The 25,901-nt window shown below is 55.8% G+C and overlaps 1 protein-coding gene across 4 annotated transcripts in view; it reads right to left on the bottom strand.

The window, feature by feature from the left end:
• Positions 1-25,901, bottom strand: part of COL16A1 (collagen type XVI alpha 1 chain) — a 51,830-nt gene that overhangs the window by 24,535 nt on the left and 1,394 nt on the right. For 2 of the 4 annotated variants that reach the window (XM_004025347.5, XM_019014225.4), the window contains exons 2-42: positions 25,034-25,140; positions 22,955-23,029; positions 22,727-22,844; positions 21,411-21,534; positions 20,834-21,100; positions 20,148-20,228; positions 19,891-20,016; positions 19,018-19,071; positions 18,691-18,717; positions 18,116-18,151; positions 17,074-17,100; positions 16,022-16,084; positions 15,697-15,738; positions 15,528-15,572; positions 15,404-15,439; positions 14,947-15,009; positions 14,541-14,585; positions 14,360-14,455; positions 14,132-14,170; positions 13,473-13,517; positions 13,311-13,337; positions 12,685-12,795; positions 11,994-12,029; positions 11,805-11,915; positions 11,411-11,446; positions 9,203-9,238; positions 9,050-9,094; positions 8,598-8,729; positions 7,780-7,815; positions 7,483-7,590; positions 7,069-7,191; positions 6,910-6,963; positions 6,667-6,708; positions 6,294-6,329; positions 6,154-6,207; positions 5,894-5,962; positions 3,975-4,019; positions 3,857-3,883; positions 2,900-2,959; positions 2,662-2,709; positions 2,490-2,543 (exon numbers count right to left, since the gene is read on the bottom strand). In XM_004025347.5, coding sequence (XP_004025396.1) covers positions 2,490-2,543; positions 2,662-2,709; positions 2,900-2,959; positions 3,857-3,883; positions 3,975-4,019; positions 5,894-5,962; positions 6,154-6,207; positions 6,294-6,329; positions 6,667-6,708; positions 6,910-6,963; positions 7,069-7,191; positions 7,483-7,590; positions 7,780-7,815; positions 8,598-8,729; positions 9,050-9,094; positions 9,203-9,238; positions 11,411-11,446; positions 11,805-11,915; positions 11,994-12,029; positions 12,685-12,795; positions 13,311-13,337; positions 13,473-13,517; positions 14,132-14,170; positions 14,360-14,455; positions 14,541-14,585; positions 14,947-15,009; positions 15,404-15,439; positions 15,528-15,572; positions 15,697-15,738; positions 16,022-16,084; positions 17,074-17,100; positions 18,116-18,151; positions 18,691-18,717; positions 19,018-19,071; positions 19,891-20,016; positions 20,148-20,228; positions 20,834-21,100; positions 21,411-21,534; positions 22,727-22,844; positions 22,955-23,029; positions 25,034-25,106 — 2,772 coding nt within the window. In that variant the 5' untranslated portion in view covers positions 25,107-25,140. The remainder of the gene's footprint in view (positions 1-2,489; positions 2,544-2,661; positions 2,710-2,899; positions 2,960-3,856; positions 3,884-3,974; positions 4,020-5,893; positions 5,963-6,153; positions 6,208-6,293; positions 6,330-6,666; positions 6,709-6,909; positions 6,964-7,068; positions 7,192-7,482; positions 7,591-7,779; positions 7,816-8,597; positions 8,730-9,049; positions 9,095-9,202; positions 9,239-11,410; positions 11,447-11,804; positions 11,916-11,993; positions 12,030-12,684; positions 12,796-13,310; positions 13,338-13,472; positions 13,518-14,131; positions 14,171-14,359; positions 14,456-14,540; positions 14,586-14,946; positions 15,010-15,403; positions 15,440-15,527; positions 15,573-15,696; positions 15,739-16,021; positions 16,085-17,073; positions 17,101-18,115; positions 18,152-18,690; positions 18,718-19,017; positions 19,072-19,890; positions 20,017-20,147; positions 20,229-20,833; positions 21,101-21,410; positions 21,535-22,726; positions 22,845-22,954; positions 23,030-25,033; positions 25,141-25,901) is intronic. The other 2 variants (XM_019014232.4, XM_019014236.4) reach the window with 1 other exon arrangement.

Below are 25,901 nucleotides of genomic sequence, written 5' to 3'. Positions count from 1 at the left end.
AGTGGTGCAATCTCAGCTCATTGAAACCTCCGCTTCCTGGGTTCAAGCGATTCTCCTGCCTCAGCCTCCTGAGTAGCTGGGATTACAGGCATGCACCACAAAACCCGGTTAATTCTTTTTGTATTTTTAGTAGAGACGGGGTTTCGCCATGCTGGCCAGGCTGGTCTCGAACTCCTGACCTCAAGTGATCTGCCGACCTTGGTCTCCCAAAGTGCTGGGATTACAGGCGTGAGCCACCACGCCTGGCCCAAACATGTTAATTATTATGCCTTAAATCATTATTCATCCCTTGCTCCCCTCTCCAGGGCCAGTGTGTTAGTTCAAGCCTGATACTTTGTAATTGTTTTCCTGACCTCTCAGAACTAAATGTTCTACCTGTTGTCCTACTGCGGAAGTGAAGTGCAGCCAGAATTGAAACCTGGGCTCAATGACCTACTAGTTGCCTCAGGCATCTTTCTTAACCTCAGTGCCTCAGCTTCCTCCTCTGTGGAATGGACTGAGATGAAATGAGATAACTAAGCACTGGGACAATACAGCCTTGGATGAGTAAGTGCTGTACATCCCTGAGCCTGTTTCTATACCTGAATAAAGGAGCTGCTTGGCCCTCCTGCATCCCACCTGGCATGGGGCAGGTACCTGTGAGCAGCAGCCTCGGCTTGGTCTCAAGCACTGGCACTAGGTAAGGACTCTGGGGCCTGGGACCAGACTCAGCAGTCACTGTTTTCTGCCTCATTCCCCAGCATGTCTTGGCAGGGTTTACACTACATCAGCTCTCGCTTATTAATGGGTCACTTTGAAATGACTCTTACGCTTCCCCAAGCAAACTGCAAGCCCTCTGCAGACAGATTCCTGTTTCCTGGCAGTGTGGCAGGAAGCCCCAAAAGCCCCAGACACTCGGCAAATGTGTGGCTGCAAATATGTGGCGTGGGCTCTAGTTCAGCACTTCCAATAGGGTAGAGAGAATTGGGATCCTGGCAGAGACTCCCATCAGCAGCAGTGGCTCACTAGAGCAGACTCCCAGCCCACGGTGGCAGGGGAGGTGTGCCAGGGTGGCGGGGGTGGGGAGGGAAGATACGAAATCTATCAAATCATTGGGGCAAGGAGGAGTAGCTTGTAAAAAGCTTCCATGTGATGCTGCCCTGCTTCTTCAGGTGAGAATCACTCTCTAAGGAGCTGGGAGCCAGACACACGGACAGTGGTGTCTATGCCACCTAGAACCTCTGGAAAACGTGGCTTGCTATGCAAACCACTGGGAACTGTCCTGAAAGGCATCAGAAGAAGGTAAAAAGTGCTTTGCGTGGGGAAGCCCCAGTCTAGCGTTGTCAATTCCTAGTCGGGCGGCCTTAGACAAGATACTCCATCTCTCAGAGCCTCAGCTTGTCCAGCTGTGACAGGAATAATAATACTGCCTTCCTTTTGGGACTTTTATGTAAGGCTCAAATGAATAAAAGAATGGACATAAAATAATAATAGTACTCATCATCATAATAATGACAGCTAATGCCTTCTAAGCATTTGTCACATAAATAATATATAATAGTCATGGGTACAATTCTATACCCTTCACATGCATTAACTTGTTTAATACTCACAAAAGCCCTATGAGTTAGGCGCACTTAGCAGAAGAGGGCAGTGAGACACAGAGAGGTTAAGGAACTTGCCTACCATCACACAGCTAGCACATGGCAGAGCCGGGATTCAAGTTCAGGCTGCCTGGCTCTGGAATGTACCCTTTATTCACATTGTCACACAGATCTTGGCTCCTAATGCTCTTCCCTCACTGTCTCTGGCTTCCTTGCGATTCCCCAGACACATCCCACCTCTGGGCCTTTGCACCAGCTGTTTTCTCTGCCACAAAGGCTATCCCTCACAGCTTCTCATCTCTTTTAAGTTTTGATTCAAACATCACCTTCTTTTCAGTACATTTTGCAAATACTTCTCCTGCCCTCATCCCATTTTCTATCCTCACTCCCTGCTTTACCATTCTCCTTAGTATGTATCACTTTCTAACACACTATATTTTATTTATTTGTCTTGCTTATTGTCTGTCTCTCTTACTAGAATATAAGCTCCAAGAGGGCAGGGACTTTTATTTTTAGCCACTACTGTATTCACAGCAGTTAAAGCAGTGCCAGAAAATAGCAAATGTGCAAAAACACATGTTGCATGAATAAGTGTTGAATGCTACTCCAAAACAGTGGGCCGGGCTCTGTACCAGGGTAAGGGATTTTTATCTGACCCAGATTGTGGGTTCCTGACAGCTGATGCAACAGTGCATTGCTTGAAACAGTGCTGGGAGTGCAGAGCCTGGCCTAGAGGCTCAGTGGGCCCTCCTTGCCACCCTGGGAGGCAGGTAAACAGAGGAGTGAGAAATGGCATGTCTGTGTTTTTGGGGTGGGGGAGCAGCATTCTTGGGGTCCAGCCGGGAGCAGCCATCCTGACCCATGAGCTCTGCCACCCAAGCTCCTCATTCTCTTCTCCCCCTTTACCTGCAGCCCAGGTACTCCAGGGGGGCCTGGTGGTCCGGGAATACCTGGTGGACCCTGAGGGAGAGAGGAAAGAGTCAGAGCCAGCAGAGAGCTCTGCCCCATGGCCGAGAGCAGCTGTTTAGGGTGGACAAGCCGCGGGGCGCTGGCGGACAAGAGGAGACAAGCGACACACCTGCGGGCCCGGCTGCCAGGAGCTGCCCATCCAAAGTCCCGGAGCACCCTGGGTGGGAGTGGGGGTCGCAAAAGAAGGGGAGAGGTTATAGGCAACGTCTACACCAAGCGCGGGGCTGCAAGGGAAGGCGGCTGGCTGGGGTGCGTGGCCCTGCGGGGCCTTTGCACACTGGGCACCAGACGAGGCTGAAGCTGGTCCTCTCCCCCGGTTGGGGGAAGGCTCTCACAGCGCCACTTACCGGCATGCCAGAGAAGACGAGGTCTCCTCGAGAGGGGCAGGAGCACTCCCCTGGCTCACCCTGAAAATACAAGAGCCTTTGTGAGACATGGATGAAGACGAAGGGCTCTCTTGAAATGGACATCCGAGAGGCACGGGGGCTCTAGAGATGGAGAGGCCAGGGTTTCAATCCAGGATCTGCCTCTTCTAACGTGCCCTTAGGCAACCTGTTCAAACTCTCTGCACCTCAGCCTCCTCGCCTGTAAAATGGGAACAATAATTCCAAGCGCATGGAGTCTCAGGAGGACAAAATGGATTCCTGTATGCAGGGGTCCTGTCGCATGGTGATTATTCAGCAAACGATGGTCCTGCTGTTACAGTCGTCAGTTATAACCTTCTCTGCTGCCACGCAGGTAATCTTGCTTTCAGTACAACTGCAGCTCCGCTCCTCTGGGCCCAGCCTGGCTTCCATGCCCTTCGCTCGGGGGCCCCTCACCTCTCTGCCCTCTCACCACTAGTCCTTTCCAGCTCACTTCCTGCCCCATCCTCTGACTCAGCCCCCATTTGAAAATGCAGCTGCCCTCCTAAGGGGGCCTTGGAGTTTTCCAGTCTCCCATAATCCTGGTTGAGTCCCAGGCCAGCAACCAGGTGAAGCTGGGGATATGCGGAGCCCCTGAAACCAGAAAGCTGGGGGTAGCAAGGAGCCCAGGATGCCTCCTCCACCCCCATCCTCCAGTCCAAGGCAGCTTCATGTGCACAGGCTCCCCTGGTTCATGGTGGGAAGGCTGGAGGGGCTGCTAATCCCCCAGAGTATGGGTCACGGGTGGGAAGGCTGGAGGGGCTGCTAATCCCCCAGAGTATGGGTCACGGGTGGGAAGGCTGGAGGGGCTGCTAATCCCCCAGAGTATGGGTCACAGGTGGGAAGGCTGGAGGGGCTGCTAATCCCCTAGAATATGGGTCACAGGCCCTTGGAACTCACCTTCTCTCCTCGTGGTCCTTTTTCACCCTGCAGGGAAGAAACACAGGAAGGTGAGCAGATAGCGGTGCCGAGGCAGGGCCGGACATGGCTTCCTTCTGCCCCAAGACACTGTACTCACTGGTGTCCCTCTGAGTCCTGTCTGTCCTTGCTGCCCATCACGGCCCTGAAGGGAGAGAGCCCAGAGTCAGAGGGTGAGACTGGGCAGTGGCCAGCCATCTGGCCTGCTGCAGAAAAGGGCTGTAGGACAAACAGAAGCAGTGCCAGTTTCCCCTGGAGCCCAGGGCCGAGGGCCCACGTTCCAGAGGAGGAGACTGAGGTGCCGGACAAGGAAGAAGACTGGCATTTCCTGAGCACGTCTGAGTGCCAGCCACTGGGCCAAGTACCCGTCGGGGAACACTGAATGGAATCCGCTCTCCCAGCCCGGCAGGACGGTATTGTTCTGGTTTTCAGGTGTGGAAACTGAGCCCTGAAGAAACTTCATGATAGACCCAACAGCCAGCTGCAGCCAGGCGTGTGTAGCCTGAGGTCTCTGCTCTCTCCTCTCTCCCTTTAGTGCTTGATACACTTTCTCCCTATCACAAAAGTTACATCTGTTGACCTAACAGGGAGAAAGGGATTTCAGCCCCTATTTTATCCACAAGAAATTGGAGACTTTGAGAAGCTGTCACTTGCCTAGGGTCACACCCCTAGCAAGTGTGGGGCTGAGGAAGGGAAGCCTGCTGGATGGAATTCAGCATGAGGAGAGGTCTGGAACATTCTCCTGAAAAGGAAAGCAGCTTGGGCAACGGCGTGGAGTCTGCTCAGGCCAGGAGAAGCCAGCCTGGCCACGCAGAGGCTCATAGCTCTGTGCTCATAGCTCCTTCATGTGGGCTCTGCCACCTTCACACCTGGGACTTGAAGCTCCCTGAGGACCTGGCCCACATCTCTCCTTTTGCCTGGGGTTCCCTGGGACAGGCAGGATCCCTGGCTGTCCAGCTCTGAGGGACAATAGAGACCGGCTGTGTGGGCTTGGGCGAGTCCCTGCCTGCTTTGGACGTTGGTGCACTCTCCTATCAGTGAATCCCAAACTGGAACTAGAATTTCTCCAGGGATCCACAAAGATAGAAGAGGATACAGTTCACTGGGCTATTTTTAACATTACCAAAAGCCCAAGACAAATTACGCATTTGCCCACCGCCTGGCATGGAACAGACTGGCTGAAAGGTAGCATGCCTTTGATTTTGGCTGCAATTAGATTATCTGGTAAAATTCTAGCGGGTTCATGGGGAGTAGAAGCTGACGACTATACAGGTCTTTGATGATTAAAAATGAGAAAATGCACTTATGATTACTTAATCCGTGCAATTTGTTCAATAGACATGTCTTTTAAAACGTGGGAGCCACTGGGTGAATAGTACAAAGGGAAGGTCTTTCCAATTATACTGGAAGTAGTTGCTGGTCTGATCTGTGCTGTCTGATACAGTAGTCCATAGCCACATGGGGCTATTTAAATTTAAATTAATTAAAATTAAATGTCACTTAAAATTGAGTTCCTCAGTCACACTAGCCACATTTCAGGTGCACTCAACAGCCACCTGCGGTTGTGCAGAACACAGCGTTTCCATCCTCATAGACAGTTGTACTGGGCAGCACCGGTTCACATGTCCCTAATGACTGGGGATGGGCTTTGGTTTGAGTCAGACAGGCCTAGGCTGAAGTCCCTGGCTCTGCCTCCTCACCCTCTGGCCTTCAACTTCCTGATCTATGAACTGAGTTCCCTTACAGGGCTGATGTGAGGATGACATGAATTTCTGTGTTTAGAGCTTAGCACAGGGCCTCAGCATGATCACTGCTCAGAAAATGGTGGTGATCATTATTGTATTATTCAAGCATTCCCCTAAAAGAGTGAGGTCTTCCTTGTCTGAGGCTGGGCTGAGGCCTCTCTCCTCCCATCCCCTGTGCTGCTGGGATGGGCAGGGTCAGCCCTGTGCCCTCTTCCCAGCAGAAACATCCTTGGTTCCAGCAACACCACCAGCATGGAGCACAGAAAAGACTTACCGGAGGCCCAGAGACACTGGCCCCAGGAGGTCCCACGGGTCCGGTGGCTCCTTTCACCCCTGGAGATCCCTGTGTAAGAGAAGGTACGAAGATCGCAGGGGCAGAATTGGAAGCCAGCTACAACCCAGCAGGTAAGACACATCTCAACAGGTCTTAGGCAGCCCTCTGATAGGCATCACTTGGCCCCCATGTCCCCTGTGCCTGCTTCTGGGACACTCTGGAATACTGCAGGCCCAATACCCATAGAGGCAGAGGCTCACCTGGGCACCCTTCTCTCCAGTGGGGCCAGGTGGTCCCCGAGGTCCCGGAAGTCCCTGCAGATGGAAGCACAGTTAGTTAACCCATATCCTAGAATGGCCCCCTCCCCTACTATCCTCCTTCAGGACTCAGGCAGACGTACCTGAATGCCAGGCAAACCCGGGGCTCCAGGCTCCCCCTGCAAGTCAGAAAGGGCAGACTAGGGCACAGCAGCCACAGCCAACCTGCCCCACTGGCCCTGCCGCACTGGAAGACCTGGTCTGGGTGGGGTATCTGCCAGCCCAAATTCAGAAGAGCTCCCCAAGGAGACCCTGAGGGTCAGAGAGGCTGGGGTCAAAGGCAAGTCCCTGACAGAAGCAACAGCAGGCCAGGGCTGCGGCCTGATCCCTGGTCCCAGAACTAAGTCCTGTGCATCTGGGGGCAGGCAGAGCCCTGAAGTTTGGGAGTGGATGGAAGTAGGTAGCTGGCTAATGGAAGTGTTGAGACGACAGGCAAAGGCAAGGCTAGAGACTCACCTGGGGTCCCTGGACTCCCCTTCCTGGAGGCCCTGGCTCTCCCTGAAGAGGCAGAAGGACAGTCCCTGGCTTGAGGTTCCCCAGTCACCCTTTCCCCTTCTCCCCAGCCCCTTCTCCTCCAGCTTCTCCCTGCCCTGCACCCTGCCTCCATTTCCCACTCCAGGCCCACTGCCCCCATGGATCTCCCTATCCCACCCCTGCCCTCACGTAGCTACGGCCCAGGGCCCCAAGACTCACACATACCTGCACGCCCTTCAGTCCTGGGGGCCCTTGAACTCCTGGTAGACCGGGTTGGCCCTAAAAGGCATAAGGTGGCCCATGGAGTCCCCACAGGGGAAAGGGGGACAGGAGGGAGAGGAGGCAAAGCCCAGGCAGGGAAGGGCCGGAGGGCAGGCAACTCACGGGTTTACCAGGTCGGCCCACGCCTTCGGGGCCCTGCTCTCCTTTGGGGCCGGGCTGCCCAGGCCGTCCTGCCATGTCGGTCACTGTCCCCTGCAGGCTGGGGCAGGCAGTGCAGCCATCACCCTGGTCAGAGATGGGTACAGCCAGGAGCCCATGAGCTGGGGCTGGCACCCAGGCCAGGACGCCCTGCAACCCTCTGAACACTCTGCCCCTTGAATGCTTCTACGTCAGCCTGGGAAATCAAAACAGGCCCCTGACACTCCTAGCAGAGGAGAAGCCCCGAGGAGCCTCCACTCAGTGACTCTGACAGCCGTTAAGGCCCCAGCTGGCCCTGCAGTCCTTCCCTCACTGGTGCAACACCTGATTTTTTTAATGCAACAAACTCCCCGACCCCAACCACCCCGCCTGTCTAACCTTTTCTCCTTTTGGCCCCGCGGGGCCCCGAACTCCAGGCTCTCCTGACAGTCCTGGCCGCCCTGTGGTGCCCGGCGTTCCAGGGTCTCCAGGATTCCCAGCATCACCCTGTAAGGAGTGGGGTTCAAGGAAAGCAAGGATGGCCCAGCCGGGGGCAGGTTGCCCCCTGGGACTCGCAGGCACTCACAGTCCTTTGCTGGGGCTGAGGGTTGGGGGCTAGGGAGGGAGGAAAAGGAGGCAAGGAGGGGATCTGAGAGGATGCCATGCCCACCCCCGTGCCCACGGAGGCCCTCTCACCTTCTGCCCCTTCAGTCCACGCTCTCCAGCCTTGCCCTGAAGAGAAAGCATTTCCAGCACCCGCTCACTCATACCGGCCACCCCGAAGTGCCTGGCACCACATCAGGCTGGGGCATACAACAGTAAACAAACAAACAAAATCTCTGCTTTCGTGCTAGTGAAGCAATCTTGCCCAGGTGCAGAGCAAAGATTTGTGCCAGACTCCTTGCCTGGGTGACACGAGCAAATTAGCTCATCTATCTCCGTACCTCGGTTTCTTCAGCTGTCAAATGGGGATGATAAAAATAGTATAGGCTTCTGCCCTGTAGGGATCCTGTGAGGTTAGACAAGCTAATATGTCGTGTGCAGCAGTGCCTGGCACATAGTGTCCACTGTGGCAGTGCTGGCCGTTACTATGAAAGCAGTAACAGTGATAATAACCACAGTGGTAACTGCCATTTCCCCAGTGCCCATGGGGTGCCACTAAGCACTTCACACACGCCAATACTAGGCTTTACTCTGTGCAGGAAACAGAGGTGGAGAGAAGGTGACTTGCTCAAGTCAAAGACTTAGTAAGAAGCAAAGCTAAGATTGGAACCCAGGTCTCTCTGGTCCTAGGATGGTGTGCTTTCTGCCCACTCTGCCATACTCTGTCCCAGGATAAAGGGCAGAGACCTGTGAGGGCAGCTCCTGCTGGAGACAGAGGCTCTGACCCCACCATACCCTCCCCACTACCCCCAACTGCCCAGGGAGTCAAGAGACCCAGACAGGACCCCTCCCCTCTCCTTAGCCCCGCCTGCATCCCCCGTCCAGAGGCCCCTGCCTATATCCCACCTCACCTGTTTTCCTGGCAAGCCAAAGCCTGGAGGCCCAGGTTCCCCCTTCTCTCCGGATGGGCCAGGCAAGGCCACCACACGGACATCCCCATCCTGAAGGTTGGACAGGGCTGGGCACGGCTCACAGGGCTCCCCCTGCCAAGCAAGGACATTGAGTTAGGGGGTCCCCCAGGCCCTAGTGCACTTGAGCCAGGTTTGGAATCTAGGGCTGGGGAATGTCACTGGGTCTGACACTGCACCTCTGCTGGGTGAGGGGTTATCTTGGGAAAGATGAAGGGAGAACAGGAAAGACACAAAGGTGGAGCTGAGTCATCAGGGGTCTCCGTGCCTTGCTAAGGAGTCAGACTCTGCCCGACAGACAGCAAGGAGCCCCAGAGGGTTCGAAGTCGAGCAAGACGAGTGTCTATCTGGGAAGCTCACCCAGGCTGCAGCACAGAGAATGTCCCCAGACTCACCTTCGCCCCTTTGATGCCTGCTGGCCCCACTGGTCCTGGTGGCCCCTGCATGTTAAGACGCTACAGGTAATGCCCAGCATCTGCCAGGGCCATGCCTATCAGCCCCTCCCACCTTGTCCTCTCCCAAGCTGTTGCCATCCAAAACATACTTACCGGACTGCCAGCTGGCCCTGCCTCCCCGAAGTTACCCTGAGAGAAAGCACAGAAACCATGATTAAAGAGGGGATGGAGTCTAGGTGCTAGAGCAATCCCAAACCCAAAACTGTAAAAGCAGCCCCTTCAGATGTCCAGACTACCCTCTCATGTCCAGAGAGGAAGAGGGCTTTCTCCAAGGTCCCCAAGGGAGTCTGTAACCAGCCAGGGGCTAGAAGCCCTATTTCTGCCCCCAGCTTCACCTCATGGAATCCAGCCCACCCTCAGCCCTGTCTCAGCACACAAAAATCACGAAGGCATTTTTCCAACAGCCTTTCATTGGACACCTTTACAAGCGGAGCACTGGGCTGAGGCACTGGGCAGACAGCAGTGAGCAGGACAAACAGCAATGCCTGTTGAGCTTGCACACGCAGAACTTTCTAAATCATCATTTTAAACAGTGGTGAGTACTATGAAGGAAATCAACAAGGTGATGAGACAGAGTAAGTGGAGGTGGTCAGAGAGGTGTTAACGCTGATTATTACCAGAAGAATGAGAATAAGGTCATCCAATGAAAGAATGGGGGAGGGTAGAGAGGAAAAACATTCTGGATGCTTCTAGTGGGAACCACAAGTACAAAATCTGATGGGTGGGAGTAGTCCGGACATATTCCATAATGGAAAGAAGATCCGCATGGCTAAAGCAGAGTAAACCCGAAGAGAAGGGGAAGAAGCGGATGAATTTGGGAAGGATGGGGGCTGGGGCATCCAGGGTCCTGTGAGATACAGTGGAGCTATGTTAGAAAGTAAGTCACAGAGGGACTCTAAGGAGGGAAATACTGATTCTTCTACAAAGCCACATTAAACTACTGGGTGAAGGCTGGGCATGATGGCTCACGCCTGTAATCCCAGCATTTTGGGAGGCCAAGGAGGGTAGATCGCTTGAGGTCAGGAATTTGAGACCAGCCTGGCCAACATGGCAAAACCCCGTCTCTACTAAAACTACAAAAATTAGCTGAGTGTGGTGGTGCACGCCTGTAATCCCAGCTAATTGGGAGGCTGAGGCAGGAGAATCACTTGAACCTGGGAGGTGGAGGTTGCAGTAAGCAGAGATCATGCCACTGCACTCCAGCCTGGGCAACAGAGTAAGACTCAGTCTCAAAAAAAAAAACAAACACACACACACACACACACACACACGAAAAACTACCAGGTGAAAACCGGACTGCTGCAGGGCTACAGTGGCCACGGGCAGGCCAGAGGAGGTTCCACCATGCAGGAGAGAGGCCATGGGGACGCAGATTACCATGGCAGTGGTGGGCGTGGAGAGAAGTGGAGGGGGTGAGAGAGCCGTCATGGGCAGAACTGTCAGGACTCGCTGGGGGGCTAGAGGGAGGGGGCAGCGTCAGGAGTGAAGGATCTGAGGACGACCGCAAGGCTGGGCTTTGAGGGGCTGGCTGTGAGCTGATGACTGAGATGGGGAAGCTGGGAAGAGGCGGCAGGTGGGGTGGGGGTGCAAAGGCCCCACATGTGATGTGACATGTGGGCTTCCCCTGTTAGGGTTGAGTCTGCACACATACTTCAGTGTTTCTCACACTTGAGCACTCGTACACCCACAGAATTTGGGTAACATTTGGGTAACACTGCATTAGAAGTTCAAGCCTGCCATTTGTCTCCAATGCAATCATAAATAGATACGCTAACACAGGCACTGAAATTGAGTGACCCACAGGTGTAGTGAAGATTACAGTCTCTGGAGCCAGGCTTCCTGGGCTCAATTCCAGCTCTGCATCCAATCACCTGGCAATTTACTTGGCCTTTCTGTGCCTCCGTTTCCTCATCTGTGAAATGGGAATAATGGAGCACATACCCCATAAACTCTGGGAGGACAAAACAAGTGAATATACTTACAAGATTTGGAATAGTGCCCGGCACATCATAAGCAATAAAGAAGTGTTACATATTATAAATATTATAAGGTCATCTTGAATGTGCTTAATAGTTTTAGAATATCATCACACCTACACTAAGGAATTCTCTTACAGAACATGAGGGCGCTCAGAAATAAATTCTTTGACTCAAGTCTGCAAAACACTAGTAAATTAATTTCACTGTGAATTTACCGTCTGAATCTCTTGTTTATATTACCCTTATTCCCCGCCCGCACCGCTCCTCCCCTGCCTGCCTGCCAAGAAACTCCAGTGTCCCTGACATCTAACCCAGGTCTCACCTTCTCTCCTTTCAGCCCTGGCACCCCAGCTCTACCCTGAAAAACAACCAAGACAGAGTCTCAGCATCTCCCCACTCCCACCTCTCCAAGGCTCCCCGGGTCCCAGTGTCCAACCAGAAACAGAACGGTAAGATAGGAATTATGTCCTTCAGGTAGCTGGACAGTTTCTTCAGTTAGACAACTGAAGCTAGAGGTGCTAAGAGGAAGTTCCAGGGCAAGGAGCCTGGGGCAGCACAGGGACGGAGGGAGGGACCAGGAGACAGGCCTGGGACACCTGCCTCTTCCCCTCCCTCCTGATCCCTGCCCTGAGACTTGGGATCTGAAAAGCCAGGGAGATCAACAGTATGGCAAGGATGGCTGAACTGGGCTGGGCTGGGAGAAAGTCGTCACTCACCGGAAGGCCAGGCAGACCAAAGCCAGGGGAACCCACATCTCCACTGGCCCCTGTGGAGGACACAAGATGCTGGGCCCCTACAACCGAGCTGCAGGACAAGCAGGGCTCCCCCTGGGGAAAGAAGAGGAAGGATCAGAAATGCTTCCAGGTAGGCAGAGGAGGGCAGCCAGGAGAGCAGGGTTCCCTCACCTTCTCTCCTTTGATGCCTTGGATGCCAGGGTCTCCCTGCAGGGTAAAAAGGTTTGTGGGCTGAGGCAGGGCACAATGGGGCACCCCCAAACTCCCTGGCAATATGCGAGGACAGCAACGTCACACACGCAAACCGTCCAAACACCTAGGGGTCCCATGGGGTCTAAGGCCAGCACCCCAGAGGCAGGGTTCATCAACCCACATAACAAGCAGGAGCGTGGCGGGGGGAATGACGCCAGGTTAAGCTAACCCAGTGGAAAGTTCCTGCATGTACCCGATCACCTTTTTGTCTGACAGCTCCCAGGTGCTCCTGAAAGAGGAGGTCTTTGAGAGAGGGGGCTGACCCAGTCCTGCTCACTCCTTTCCTCCACCCCCAAAACAAACCCAATCCTAGGACACAGCCTCACTCACAGTAAGGGTGGGCTCCAGCCCAGCTTGCCCAAAAGGCATCCTGGAGTCTCCTGGAAAGCCCTGGGAGGTTGCCATGGAGACCGGAGGTGGCACTCTAGCCCAGCCCTGAGTTCTATGGTTCAGACCCCTTACCACAGTAAGAGCCTAGACTCTCTGCCCATAATCTCTCTGTAGCCACGAGAAGTACCCAGCCCCTCTGCCCAATTCCTCTCTATGATCATGCCCCCAGGTTTCTTTGTGTGTTGGGGGAGGTCCCTCAATGGTCACCCTGGGCACTCACCCTCGCTGGTACAGGATCACCAGGCTCCCCTTTGGGCCCTGGCTTTCCAGGAAGTCCAACAAAGTTCTGGAACCCTTCAGGCAGTGTTGGGCACACTTCACAGGGGTCACCCTAGCAGAAGGGAGAGGCAATATGTGGACAGGGTGGGGCTGAGACCCCAGGGAAGGCAAGGGGCCTCTTGCGCAGACCAGCCCTAGACGTTGGGTCCACCAGAGCCCCACCCCCAACATCAAAGTGGACAGCAGGAATGCCGCTGGGGCTTCCTGTTCAACTGACTCATTCATTCACCACAAGATTCCAGGGTGGCACAAAACTACATCCTCGCCGTAAGCCTTAAAACATGACTGTGCCCCACTGACAGACATGGAAACTTGGGCTAAGAGAGAAGCTAATTGATTTGGCCCATTCATAACCATGTGTGTGGTGGAGGCAGAGTTTGAACCCAGCTCACCCCCAAGCCAGGTTCTTTATGTACTCACTGCACATGGACATCAGAGGAAGAACGGGTGGGGGTCCCCTGAGGAAGGTCCAGCACCCCTAGGCCTAGGGCCCTTGATGCTCACTGTCATTTGCAGAGAGGGTGTCCCATTCCCACCCCGATCTGGGCAGCCAGGCCTAGGACTCACCTTCTCTCCCTTCACACCTGGCTTCCCCTGTTAGAAAAGAGGCATTGGGCATCAGTGCCAGGGCAGAGGGCTGGTGTGCCAACTGAGGGCCGGAGGACCTATCCCCTCCCTCCAGAGGCCTTGGAAGAGCCGACCCTCCCCCGCTGGATTGGTGTCACTCACAGGTTTCCCACCAGGGCCTTCCTTTCCTGGGATCCCTGAGCTGCCCTGTGGTCAGAAGAAAGGATAAGGGGGGAGCCTTCTGGCCAATGCAACCTCGGTGCGTTCCCCCTTCCCCACCCGTGCCCCTCTGTGATGGCAGAACAATCTTTGCCAAATCTCTTGTTGCCATTTGTTCCATTCGGTCGGTTCCTGTTGCCTGCCCTCCGTGTCTAACCCAAGCCATTCTAGGTTTCAAAGGAAGGGAGAAAATGAAGCTTTTGTGTGCCCCTTCACTGGTGCACAGGTTAAGAGGTGATCCGCATGACCCCAGCAGTCACAGACAGAAATTTCCAGAGCTTTCTGCACATCCAGGCACAAGGCTCTAAAATGAGCTTGGGCCCTCCAGCAAAGTCCACTTTGATCTTTACAACACTTAGGCCTGCCCATCCCCATACCTGGAACACAGGCGGAGGTTGCAGTGAGCAGCTCAGTGAGCACTGGGATGGGGACAGGACGCTCCCCGCCAAGGGGCCTGGCCAAGCCGAGCCCAGCCTCCTCCTCCAAAGGCCCGGCCTCCTCCCTGGGACTTGCTTCCCCTGTGGGAAGCTGCCCCGCCCCCTTCTCTCTCCTCCTGTCAAGCATGGAGCTCCCCACGTGACCACACTCCCACCTATGCTTACCTTGTCTCCCTTGGGGCCTGGTGGGCCACCTGGATCCCCCTGAGGGCAGAAACAGAGTCACGTGGAAGTTTCCAGGGACCTCTTGCTACAGCGAGATCTTCTACCCTCACCCTCTCCTCCAGCCAGGATCCCTGGGACAGAGCCTTATCTTCCCCCCTTCATTCCCTGGCCAGGGTGGGAGAGGGGTCTCTGAGAAAAGCACAGTAGGAGAAGCAAGGGGGTACTCACCGGGGTCCCAGGCAGTCCTATCCCAGGGGGTCCAGGGAGGCCGGGGGGCCCAGGCTCTCCTGCCAGCCCCTCAGGCCCAACAAAGCCAGGGTCTCCCTGGCACAGACATAAGGTGGGCATCAGAGAGCTGCCACCCCAGCCCTGCCACCCCATCTCCACCCCACAAACATCCACAACTCACCTTCTGCCCTTTGGGCCCAATGACACAGATCTCTCCTGGCCGGCCCTGTGGGGGGATAAGGGGGAGGGTGTACAAACGCCCTGAGGCCTGGCACTGCCCCACTGGGAGAGGTGAATGCCCACCTGTCCCACCCTCCCTGCCCCTCCCCCAAACCAGAGCCCACCCTGGTGCCCCAAGGTCAGCACATGTCAACCTTATGGTGTTAGAGGTTCGGGGCTCTGAGGCTGGGAGTGAGGGGGCATAGGCTCAGGCCCTTTTCTGTCCCCTTCTTGCTGTGCCTCCTGTGGCACAGCCCCTCCCCACCCTGTCTGAGCAAGGGGAGGGGGCTGGATTCCCGAAGGTTAAATCCCAGCATTCTCAGACCCCGTGCTACGGGTTGTGGTGGGGAAGGGTCCCAGGCACCTACGTCCCGGCCTGGCTTTCCCGGCACGCCCTTGATGCCTCCGTCGCCCTTCTCGCCTTTCTGGCCCTGGGGAAGGAAGAAGCAGAGTGACCAGGGTGAGGGAAGGGCCTGGGACAGCTGGGCAGCTCCATCTGGTGGAGGGACAACTGCCTTCTAGACCCCTGGTCTCTGTCTCCCCTGAGGGTGAATGGCTTCAATCACCACGGGAGGGTAGACAACAGGAAGAACTTCCAGACCAGCCAGGCCACTCACTGGGGGAATCTGTGGCATTTCCCTCTAGGTGGGCTGGGTATTTGGATGAGACAGGGTGACTGGAGTGGGGGAGATGGGGGAGGGAGGGTCCTGCCAGCTCTGTGCCCACTGACACCCTCTCCTCAGAGAACCCCGACTCCTCCTTCCTCATGGCTGTAGAGCCTGCAGACCTCCCTGGAAATCCCCCCTCCAAATCCAGGCTTGTTACCTTCTCGCCTGTTGAGCCTGGGAGTCCTGAGGGTCCCTGAGATGAGGAAGGGAGACAGAGGAAGGGAGGGTAAGGCTGGGCCCTGGACCCACCATCCCTGCCCTATCCCTGGTCCCACACTCACCAGAGCTCCTGACTCCCCCTTCTCTCCCTTCGGGCCTTCTGCACACTGAACAGGGGAACACAGTGTTGAGAGGGGCAGAGGGTCACCTGATGGGCTGCCAAGCGCACAGTCCCTCCCCAGGGGCTGGCCCCATATTGGCCCTGAAGCAGGCATCACCTCCAAGTCTTACCTGAAGCGGGGCATCCGGGGAGATTCGAACACAGTCATTGCCCTGGGAGTAGGGAGCAAGGGATCAGGGGTGGGAACTCCTGGGGAAGTCCCCTAGATGTGTTGTGAGGAGGATCGGCCCGGGAACCCCATAGTCGTAAGTATCCCTAGAAAAGGGGGGCTTCTACACCCAAACCCCTAGAAAGACCCTGGCCCTCACCGCCCTCCCGTGATCTGGGCCAAGCTGCAGGCTTTCTGCTGGGATGATGGGATGATGGCTCACATCCCACCTCACCCCAGGGCACAGCTGGCAAAGGTCCTGCCATGGGCAGGGCTGGGACACTTACCCGTGCTCCCTTCTCTCCCTTGGAGCCTGGTGGACCAGGCAGTCCCCGCTCACCTTTCCCTCCCTGAGAGTGAAACCAGAATGGAAGATAGGACCAGAGGGGGCACATGGGAGCCTTGAGAAAGCTCTCCCCACTTCTGGCCCCCTCCACCCATCCCCCCACACATGGGTACGCAAATACGCACACATGTGAGCAGTGTCCTGCCCCACGCCTCCCCCCACCACACACAAGCATATGGATTCCACACCTGTTCATCCACATGCCCTCCCACCCCAAGATGCTATATTTGGCAAATCTACAGTCTCAAGCAGGGAGGTATCCCATCCCGCACACCCGTACCCAAGCACATCAGCTCACACACAGCACAGCTGGAGGCATATGGACACACACATGCACGGTGGCAGAAACCCATGCTGGCTGAGTGTCAGGCTGCCTGACTTCAAATCCTGTACTTGCTAGCATGTCACTCAGAGCAGGTCATGTTGCCTTTCTGAGCCTCAGTTTCTTCATCAATAAAACGGTGTTGACGAGCACACACAAGCACAACTCACAGTTGCATAGCTTCGCTCCCCATCACTCACAAGCTCTGCAGCCTCGTTAGGCCCACAGGTATATGGGTTCAACTCCAGCCTTCGTGTGCCACACATACGCAAACATGTGTCCCAGAGATGCATGTAGCCACACCCACACATAATCATTCTAACACACCCTGTCAGACATATGTGGGCACAGCTGGGCCTCAGTTTCCCCTGAAGTAAAACGATAGCGCCCACCCTGCAGGCTGACTATCGAGAGAGTTCAAAAGGGTAATAAGTGTGCATAGGTGTGGCCTAGGGCCTGGTGCACAGAAGGGCCTCGGAAAAGGGCAGCTCTTAGCATCTTTGTACACACACAACCCCCTGCTTTCTTTACCACACATACACTTAATCACCCTACACACATACAGGCTCAGGTGGCCCTGATATAAACACACAGCCACAGGGTCACATGCTGTGGGAATGGCTGGGGCTGCTAAAGAGGACGGGAATGTCCTGTTCTCCATTAGGACTCACCTTGGGGCCAGAGGGAGCAAGTGTGACCTGAGGGGACAGAGGAGAGGGCATCACACTTCCGGTAGAGAGAGAAAACCAGGGGCCCAGAGAAGTCAAGCAATTTAGACAGGGTCACACAGCATGGTAGCAGGACCAGCAGCCTGTATCCCAGCCCCTGCTCTGCCTCCCAGGCAAACTAGCAAGCCGATTCCATTTCCTCAGCCTGTAACATTTGCAGAGGGTCTAACCTACCTCCTCTAAACTGCCTGGCTTTGGTTAGCTCCGCCTCCCAGTTGCTGGGATAACATGGCTGCTTGGTTTCCATGGTAACCTCTGCACATCTGGGGACCATCAGTCTTAACAGATTTGGTGGGGGACTGGATTGAAAGAGGGAGCAGGGAGCCTAGGAGGTACTCCTGATGTCCCCCAAAGTCAGGGGGCTTGGAGCTGAGGGGAGCTGGGGTTGTGCCCTTGGTGGACCAATGTGGCAGGTCAACTCAGAATGTTAGGCCACAGAAAAATGGTGACTCATGCTGCCTATGGAAGAGGCACAGTTGGGTGCCAGCTGGGCTCACACTGAGCCCCTCTCCTTGCCCTTCTGGACCCCCAGAGGAAGGCTGGACCAGGGCCAGCTAGAGAGAGACAGCAGGCCCTGAACCAACGCTGTAGGAGCCCTTGCCATGCTGAGCCAGCTCTTCCCCTTCTCTAGGCCTCCAGGAGAATGAAGGAAGCCTCCACCAGGGCAGGGGGAGAACTTGCAGGGAGTGCAAAGCTGCGATCAGCAACCAAGGCCCTGGTCCTGCCGGCCACCATCCCGTGCCCATGCCCTGAACCCGAACACACTGCAGATGACAAGGCAGGTCACAGGCTTTCTTCCACACAGCCCTGGCTTGGTGGAGATGGCAGTGGGGGTTAAGCCCGGCTCTGGGAGATGGGCAGGGAGCGAGTGTGAAAGTGTACAAAGACCCCCTTGTCCTCACCCAGGAGGCTGCCAAGCCAGCTCTAGGCAACGTCCACTCCCGGCTCTTGCCCGCTCCACCCTGCACACCCTCCATTCACTCACATTGCTGTCCCGGGCACCATGGACACAGGGCGGACACTGAAAGGGAAGAGCAGGCAAAGAGGTCAATTCTGAGCCCCTGGGGTGAGCCCTCCCCACCTCCATCACCACCAGGCCCACAGAACATCACGCATGTCTTGAGTGGAATCTGAGGGGAGCCTGAAGATAGGAATCATATAAAACAAGCCTCACCCCTCATTTCCCACCCACCCAGCCCCACAGCCATTTTTCAGATGGGGAAACTGAAGCCCAGAGAGGAATAGCAATACGCCCCAGGTCACACAGCATGCTGGGGCAGAGTACGGCCCAGAATCCAAGGGCACCGTGGCTGAAGGCTGGGCTCTCCCCATGATGCCCGTGGCCATTTGCTGCCAACTCAGCAGGAGTGTCCTCCAGGGCTACCTACCCCCCAACCCAACGAGAGGCAGTGGACAGACAGGGCCCGGCATCAGGCCCTCAAGGAATGCCAGGAGCTGTGTAGTCAGCCAGCACCCCTATGCTGAGGATCCATGCCCAAAGCCTGGTGCAAAGGGTTCATGCTGGCACCTCCCCTGCTGCCAGTCCACTGGGAGGCTTACCTCATCGGCTGCTGTCTCCCGATGGACCTGAGGAAAGGGTGGGGGCCGTGGGAATGGGCAGGGAGCTCAGGGGGCCGAGCACTGTTTCCAACACCCCTACCCCCAAACCAACAGGAGTGGGCACTCTAGAGAGTGCCAGGCACTGCGTCTGTCTCACCCCCATCCGTCCTTCTTGATCAGAGCTGGCACCTACATGTCCTAAGCTCTGTCCAGGAGGTGGGAAAGGCGGGAGGAAAGTAGGAGTGGAGCACCTTATCCCTGGGGTTTACAGGGGCACAGAGGGCAGACTGAGGGCAGGTAGGCTCCTCCCCCCACCCCCACCTCTACCTTTGCTCCCCTTTCTGCCTTCTGGCTGATTCTTCCCGTCAGCTGGGCATCCACCTGGGCAGACAGAGCAAAGAGAAACCCTTGAGGAGGGGGAAGTTCTGGGGTCCAGGCTGGAAAGGGGCACCCAGGCAGGGGTCATGGGCCCCAGGTAACCCCTCAGCCTGGCATCTGGCATCTCCTGGGGCATCGAGGGCCTGCTCAGGCCCCTGTGGCTGCCCCAACAGGTCCCCCTCCTTCCCCCCCACCCACCCATGTGATGTCAGAGCCAACAAGACCATGCATCAATGGGATCCTGTGTTCCTGCAGCCCAAGGCTGGGCAGGATGCCCGAGCGGGCAAGGAGAGTGCCCAGCCAGGGGGTGGGGCTAAGGGAGGAACCAGGCTTCCATGCCACCTCTAAAGAACCTGAGAGTGGGCAGACAGCTGGCCATGGTGCTGGGTGTAAAACCAGTCTGGCCCTGGCCGGCGCTGGGCCCAGGAGAGTGAGCCATCCCTGGGGGGAAGCAGTATGACCTGACCTCTGATCCCGGGTATCTCTGTCCTGGAGAAACTGGCTTTGAGGGACAAGCCTGGTCCTGCCCTCATCAGAAGAGTCTGGATGGCATCCGTGAGGGTCTAGGCATGCCAGAGCTAGATGGTACCACTCTCAACACCCATAGGTAGGTGGGCACAGGGCCACCCAGTGGTAGCCAGTGGGCTGTCTCTGCCTCCCTGAATCATTTAGGGGTGGTATACAAATAGGGAGGGCTTCCAGTGCCCCTCCTGCCCTGGGCCCATGGCCAACTGACCCTGGTGGCAGACGTCAGTCAGCTCAGGGGAGGGGTATCTCACTTGTGCCTGCCTGTGCTGGCATCCACCTGTCCTGCCCACCCACCTGGCTGTTTTGAGGCTCCTCCAGGCAGAAGCAGCGGGTGTAGACCTTGCCTTCAGACTGTGGATTGATCTCAATGAGCTCATTGCTCTGGGTGTCCCGGCGGGCCTTGGAGGTCTCTGGGGGGCACTGTTTGGTGGAAGAGCGGGGCTAGGGTCAGTACAGGAGCAGACTCCTCCTAAGACCTCCAGGCATCACCTTCCAGACCCTCATCTCCAGCACAGTGTGTCCCTGGGCAGCCCAAGGGCCGGGCCACTCACCCCTGCCGGTAAAATCTCACAGCAGCCCTCCTCCAGCACGAGCTCCGGGTCACAGTAGATGTGCACCTGCTGAAGGTCAAACTGCAGGAGACACACACATCAATTTCACTTCATTTTATCAAATAGCTCTGTGTCCTGGCCCCCCAGGAGGCACAGAGATGTCTCTGCCCCAGGATGTGACCTCAGGGTGTTTCCAGTCTGGCCTGGGAGACATCAAAAATAGAGCTGTCACCAAAGGCAGAACAAAACTGCGCACACAGGAACGAGGGAGAGGAGGCCCAGAGGAACAAAAGAGGAGGAGGTTCCATTCATGCTGGGCTTTGAAGGGCTGGTGGCTACTCAGCGGATGAGTATGCAAGGAAAGGCATTCCAGGTGGAGGTAACAGCGTAGGCAAAGGCACGGCAGTGTGAAAGCACTAGGTGCGCTGGATGGCTAGGATGGAATTGATCAGAGCAGAGCTGCACAGACAGATGTAAAGGAAGACGGTGCTGCAGACACTTATAAGGACCAGATCATGAAGGGCCTTGAATGCCAGGTGAATATGTTTAGGCTGCATTTGCAGGGCAACAGGAAAGCAGGGGAAGATTCTAAGCAGGAGAAGGACTTGTTCCGATACAGATTCCAGGAAGCCCACTCAGGTTCCCAGGAGGCAGGAACAGAGGTCAGGGCCTGACCTAGCACTCACCGAGACAGGCTTGCCCTGCTCAGCATCCAAGCCTAGAAATACATGGCCCACAGGCCTCATGGGTCGTCGGGGCCCCAGAGGCTGGGAGGAGGCTGAGCTGCAGTCCACGTGCACAGAGGCCACACGTCCAGCCACACTCAGCATCAGCTTGTGCCAACGCAAGTCGAAGAGCTGGGGCACTGGGAAGATGCAGGACACAAAGTCGCCATCCTGGCCCTGGGCCCTGAGCTCCAGGCTCCGCTCTTGGCTGTTGACTTCCAGGGATATCTGGGTAGAATTTGGAAAGAGAAAGGACAGAGATTCAGAGCTCCAGAGTCACACCATGGGCACGTTCAGGGACCTTGAACTCATTTCACAGGAGGGGAACTGAGGCCCAGAAAGAGAAGAAAGCCAGCTGGGGTCAAGGAGCTATACATCCTGAAAGAATGAGGTAGGTACTGGTGGGCTGGGGACAGGCTTGAGGGAAGGCACAGGATGGAGCAGGGAGACCCCAGAAGTCACAAGCCGGGATGAAAGGTGGGCTGGACTGGTGCTACCCAATGCCCTAAGAGGAAATCAGGGCACAGGGGAGGTTCACCTGTGGATACCCATTTGCATCAGTCACTTGAAACAGATACCACGTCTTCTGGTGGGTGTGTTTCTTCAGCAGTAGTGTCAGCACCAGGGCAAACTCCTCCGGGAGACCCCGAGGGAATACTCGTCTGGAGATGGAGCAGGGAGGGTGCCCTGAGGCTCCAATGAGGACCCAAATGCTGCCCACCCTGAGCCCTCAGGACTGCTGAGCCTACCCAAGACATCCACAGGCACACATCTTCCATCATACACATTCATTCACTCTCCATACCTTTACAGAGTGCCTTCCGCGAGCTAGGTGCGGTCTGGCTGCTGGGAATAACAGTGGTCAAGGCTGGGTGCGGTGGCTCATGCCTGTAATCCCAGCACTTTGGGAGGCCGAGGTGGGCGGATCACCTGAGGCCAGGAGTTGGAGACCAGCCTGGGCAGCATGGTGAAACACCGTCTCTACTAAAAATACAAAAAATTCGCCAGGTGTAGTGGCAGGCGCCTGTAATCCCAGCTACCTGGGAGGCTGAGGCAGGAGAATTGCTTGAACCCAGGAGGTGGAGGTTGTAGTGAGCCAAGATCATGCCACTGCACTCCAGCCTGGGCAACAGAGCAAGACTTGGTCTCAAAAAAAAAAAACCAAACAAACAAACAAACAAAAAACCCACATACACAGTGGTGAAAATACAGAAGCACTGCCTGCCTTCATGGAGCCTTCAAGTCTGATGGGGGCAGGGAGGCCATGAGCAAAGAATCCCCAGAATGACTATTTCGCTATCGCATTGCAATTTGAATAAGTGCTTCCAATGAACCCAGAATACCCTAGGTGAATAACTGGACCTAGGGTGGAAGGAGAGATGCTGAAAAAAAGATGGAAAGTGTTCAGCATGACTAGAGCAGCAAGAGAAAAAAAAGAGCATTTTGAGAGCTGAGGTTGAAGAGGCAAGCAGGGGCCAGGCCAGGGCTTTTGGGAATTTGGACTTCACACACGTGGGTGCACACACACGCATGTGCACACACACACATGCACACACGCACATGACTCTTGCAGGTTCCCGCCCACATCCTGTGTTCTCACAGTGCCCATAGGATGCAGACCTGTTCCCACCCACTGCTGGCCAGAGACAGTGGAAAGACAGAAGGTAGGTCTGCCAGGTACCGCCTCTCAGCCCACCCTGCAAGCCCAGGGGTGGAGATCAGGTTGACTCCTGGCAGGGGGTGGGATGAAATGACCCACAGACAGGCCCCTGGGCTTAAGCCCCACATCTGGAGTTGCTGAGGAGTGTGGCTGAGGTCAGTGTTGATTCTCAGTGGTCACATGGATGCATTTACCGCGTGGGCTGGGTCACGGGGGCCGCCCCCAGGCGCAGGATGAGAGGCCCCTTGGGGTTGCGGATCTTCTTGATAGCAGACGTCTTCATGAGGCTGAGTCGGTGGATGAGGTTGAAGCCTTTGAGGGAGACATCAGGTGAAGAGCTCAGCTGAGCAGGTGGAGAGGGGTACAGATTACTCCCAGAAGAGGGTCGCAGGGACGGCGCGATGAGATGGTTGGGTGCTCACCAGTCACGTTGGCTGGCAGGCTACTACTGTGTTCCAATTTGAGTCCTTCCTGCTGTGAAGGTGGGCATTGTGCACCTAGAAGAGAAGGGGCAGGGGGCATTAGGTGCGCTCAGGCCAAGGTTGCTGCACGGCTGGACGCTTGGGGAACCTGGGAGGGAGCAAGTTTATAGTCCTCACTCTGGACCATCAGCTAGATCCTGCCTTCACCACCTGCCTTCTGACCCTGGCTCCCCAGGAAGCCTGGAGGCCCCCAACCCAGCATACAGTTGGGAAGACTGAGGTCCAGAGACTGAGGCCCAGGCCAAGGTCACTAAGTGAGCCAACAGCAGAGCAGGCCCAGAACTCCAGGAACCCAAATCTCCCAACACTCCAAGTCAGGAGCTAGGCCAGCAAGGGAGAGAATACACGAAGCTCTAGGTGGCTCTCGAGCACAGATGGAGTGGGGAGCTGTGTATTTACACATGTGCCCCCTCCATGACATACATCCAGGTGGGGGGCAGAGGAGCTCTTCAGGGGTAAGGAAATGTCAGAATCATGCACATTGTGTGTTATGTACAATTATATGTACGTGTCTATACATGTGGGAGTTGTAGGTGCCCATGCCACGAGGGATGACATGTGCAGCTGGCACACGTGTTCTCAGCCATAGGAACGTCCTACATCCAAATCAGACAAGCAGGCCAGACACAAGTAGGAGCCAACAGAATGAATATTTACCTGAATAACCACCTTGTGAAACAGCGAGAAGAGACTGAGGGTCTGAGGGGACCACAAGCTCAAGGGTACCACCAGGGCCTTGGAGCTCCAGGAAGGGCATATTAATGGGTTAGGGCTCCCAGAGAAGGAGATAGCTTAATTCAGGTTTCCAAAGCCCTGAAAGAACAGGTGGGCAGCCATGGGCCTCCCTCGCCCTGGGGCTGACTGAGCAGAAGTGTTGGGGGAGGTGCTACAACAGGAAAGACAGAGGCCAGAATCAAAACGGCCTTCTCATCAATGCAGAGGGATAGGTGGGAGAAGACGGTGAAGACAGCTCCTAGAAGCTGGCCTTGCACTCCCTGGCTAGACTGGCTGGAAGAAGGAATCCTGGGGTCCTGGGGCCCGGTCCCAGTGACCCCACTGCACTCTCCCTCCCCCAGGTCTGGTCAGAAAGACCATCACTGTCTTCAGCATCACAGCAGCAATGGGTGACTCACCCCTTGGCAATGGGCCCAGATTCCTTACAGATGTTGAAATTATCTGCCCCATCCCCCCCAGGGGACCCAGTGAGGGAGAGGAGAGCAAAGCTCACGCACACACAAGCAGAAACATATATGTGCACATACAAGGGGCAGGCGGCCACACTCACCCCGGGTCCACAATCCCTTTCACCTCAGCTTCTTGGTTTTTCTGCTTTTCCTAGCTGGATTTGGGTCCTAGGAGTTCTGTTCCTGCTTGGCGAAGCAGCTGAGCTACTGAGCCCAGAGGGCACCCAGCAAGGCCAGGCAAGTTGCCCGGTCAACTTCCCCTGGCTTTGGGCCCTGGAAAGCTGCACCCTCAGTCTCATCCAGAGTCTGGGCCTCAGGGCGGGCCTTTTATTAGAGATTCAGGGCCAGCCATGGAGGAGGAGAAGCACGTGAGCTAGAGGGATGGAGTCTCCACCATGAAAAGGATCAGCAGGACTTGGGGTTCTCTAGGGAGGCGGCGTCCTTCTGCAGGGAGAGCTCACTGCCTGTTCCTCCCCACCCCACTGGTCCTACCAGCAATGTGTCCACAGGATTGGCTTACATATTGGGGTTGGGGGTTGTTCTCTTACACACAGAGACACAGGAATACATACGAATGCACAGAGCCAGTCTGAGAGACAAACACAGAGATGCTCAGAGACGTAAACGTACAAAGACACACACACACACACTCTCCAGCTCACTGCACACAGGCTCAAGGGTGCCAACACCTCAGATCACGCTGAGCCCAGCCCCTAGACTCTGCTATAACTGCCCACACGACCACACATACATGGTCACATATGTGCAAGGACCCCAGCACCCCAGGATACCAGTTGCAGGCCTGTGATACTCTGACTCTCCTGTGTCATCTCACCTGTATTTGCCCCATGGCTGAAGGTAGCCCAAAGACCGAGCAGCCACAGGCCAGGAGCCCAGGATACCCACATCCCGGTCCAAAGAGGTCAGCTACAGCCACAGCACCTGAAAACCACAGAGACCGGGAAGGCAGATTTCTGAGTTCACACAGCACAACTCCACACGTGGGCAAGTCGTGGACAGCCTGTGGGGCCCAGGCACTGGTATTGGGGTGGCAGGAGGTCTGGCCAGGCATCAGTCTCTCCCAGAGGCCCAACCACAGCCCTTGGGCTAGGATTTGAGCAGAGGCGATATTCAAAATATTTAACCACCGGTATGGCAGGGATACCAGCTTTCAGGCAAAGCAGAAAGCTGCCTACTGCACTGAAATAGTGTCCAGGCAGCATCTGGCTGTGCCAGTGGATACTTGCTGGATTGGGAGAGGTCTAGAAGGTCTTAGAAGGCCAGAGAAGTTGGAATAGTGATGAGGGCTTAAAGAAGAGGCTATTCTTCAAGACACATGGAAGTATTTCAAGTCTAGCATCTTGTGCACTGTCCTGGTATATATACCAGCCTGATACCTTACTAGCGCACCCAGCTCAGCCCAGGAAGCCCTGCCAGGCACCCACAGGGTCAGGGGCTGGTGACTGGGCTGAGATTGTGGGCCACAGGCTTCCACAGGGCTGTGTGGGGGCCAAGGAAGCTTTCCCCATAGGTACAATGGGCAGGAGAGCAGGTCTCTAGGGCTCAGGACCTCATTGCCAGCCACCCCCGCCCCCAGCTGATGGATGCTTGTCTTTTAGTTTTATTAAACCCTGATGCATGGGCCCAGATAAATCGATGCAGGCTCGGCAAGTGGCCAGCAGAGCCATACATCGTCTGGCCTC

Source organism: Gorilla gorilla, chromosome 1 (genome assembly GCF_029281585.2).
Source record: "Gorilla gorilla gorilla isolate KB3781 chromosome 1, NHGRI_mGorGor1-v2.1_pri, whole genome shotgun sequence".
Taxonomy (NCBI): Eukaryota; Metazoa; Chordata; class Mammalia; order Primates; family Hominidae; genus Gorilla; species Gorilla gorilla.
Note: the sequence above shows the minus strand (reverse complement) of the source record. Positions and strands in the feature narration are given on the sequence as shown.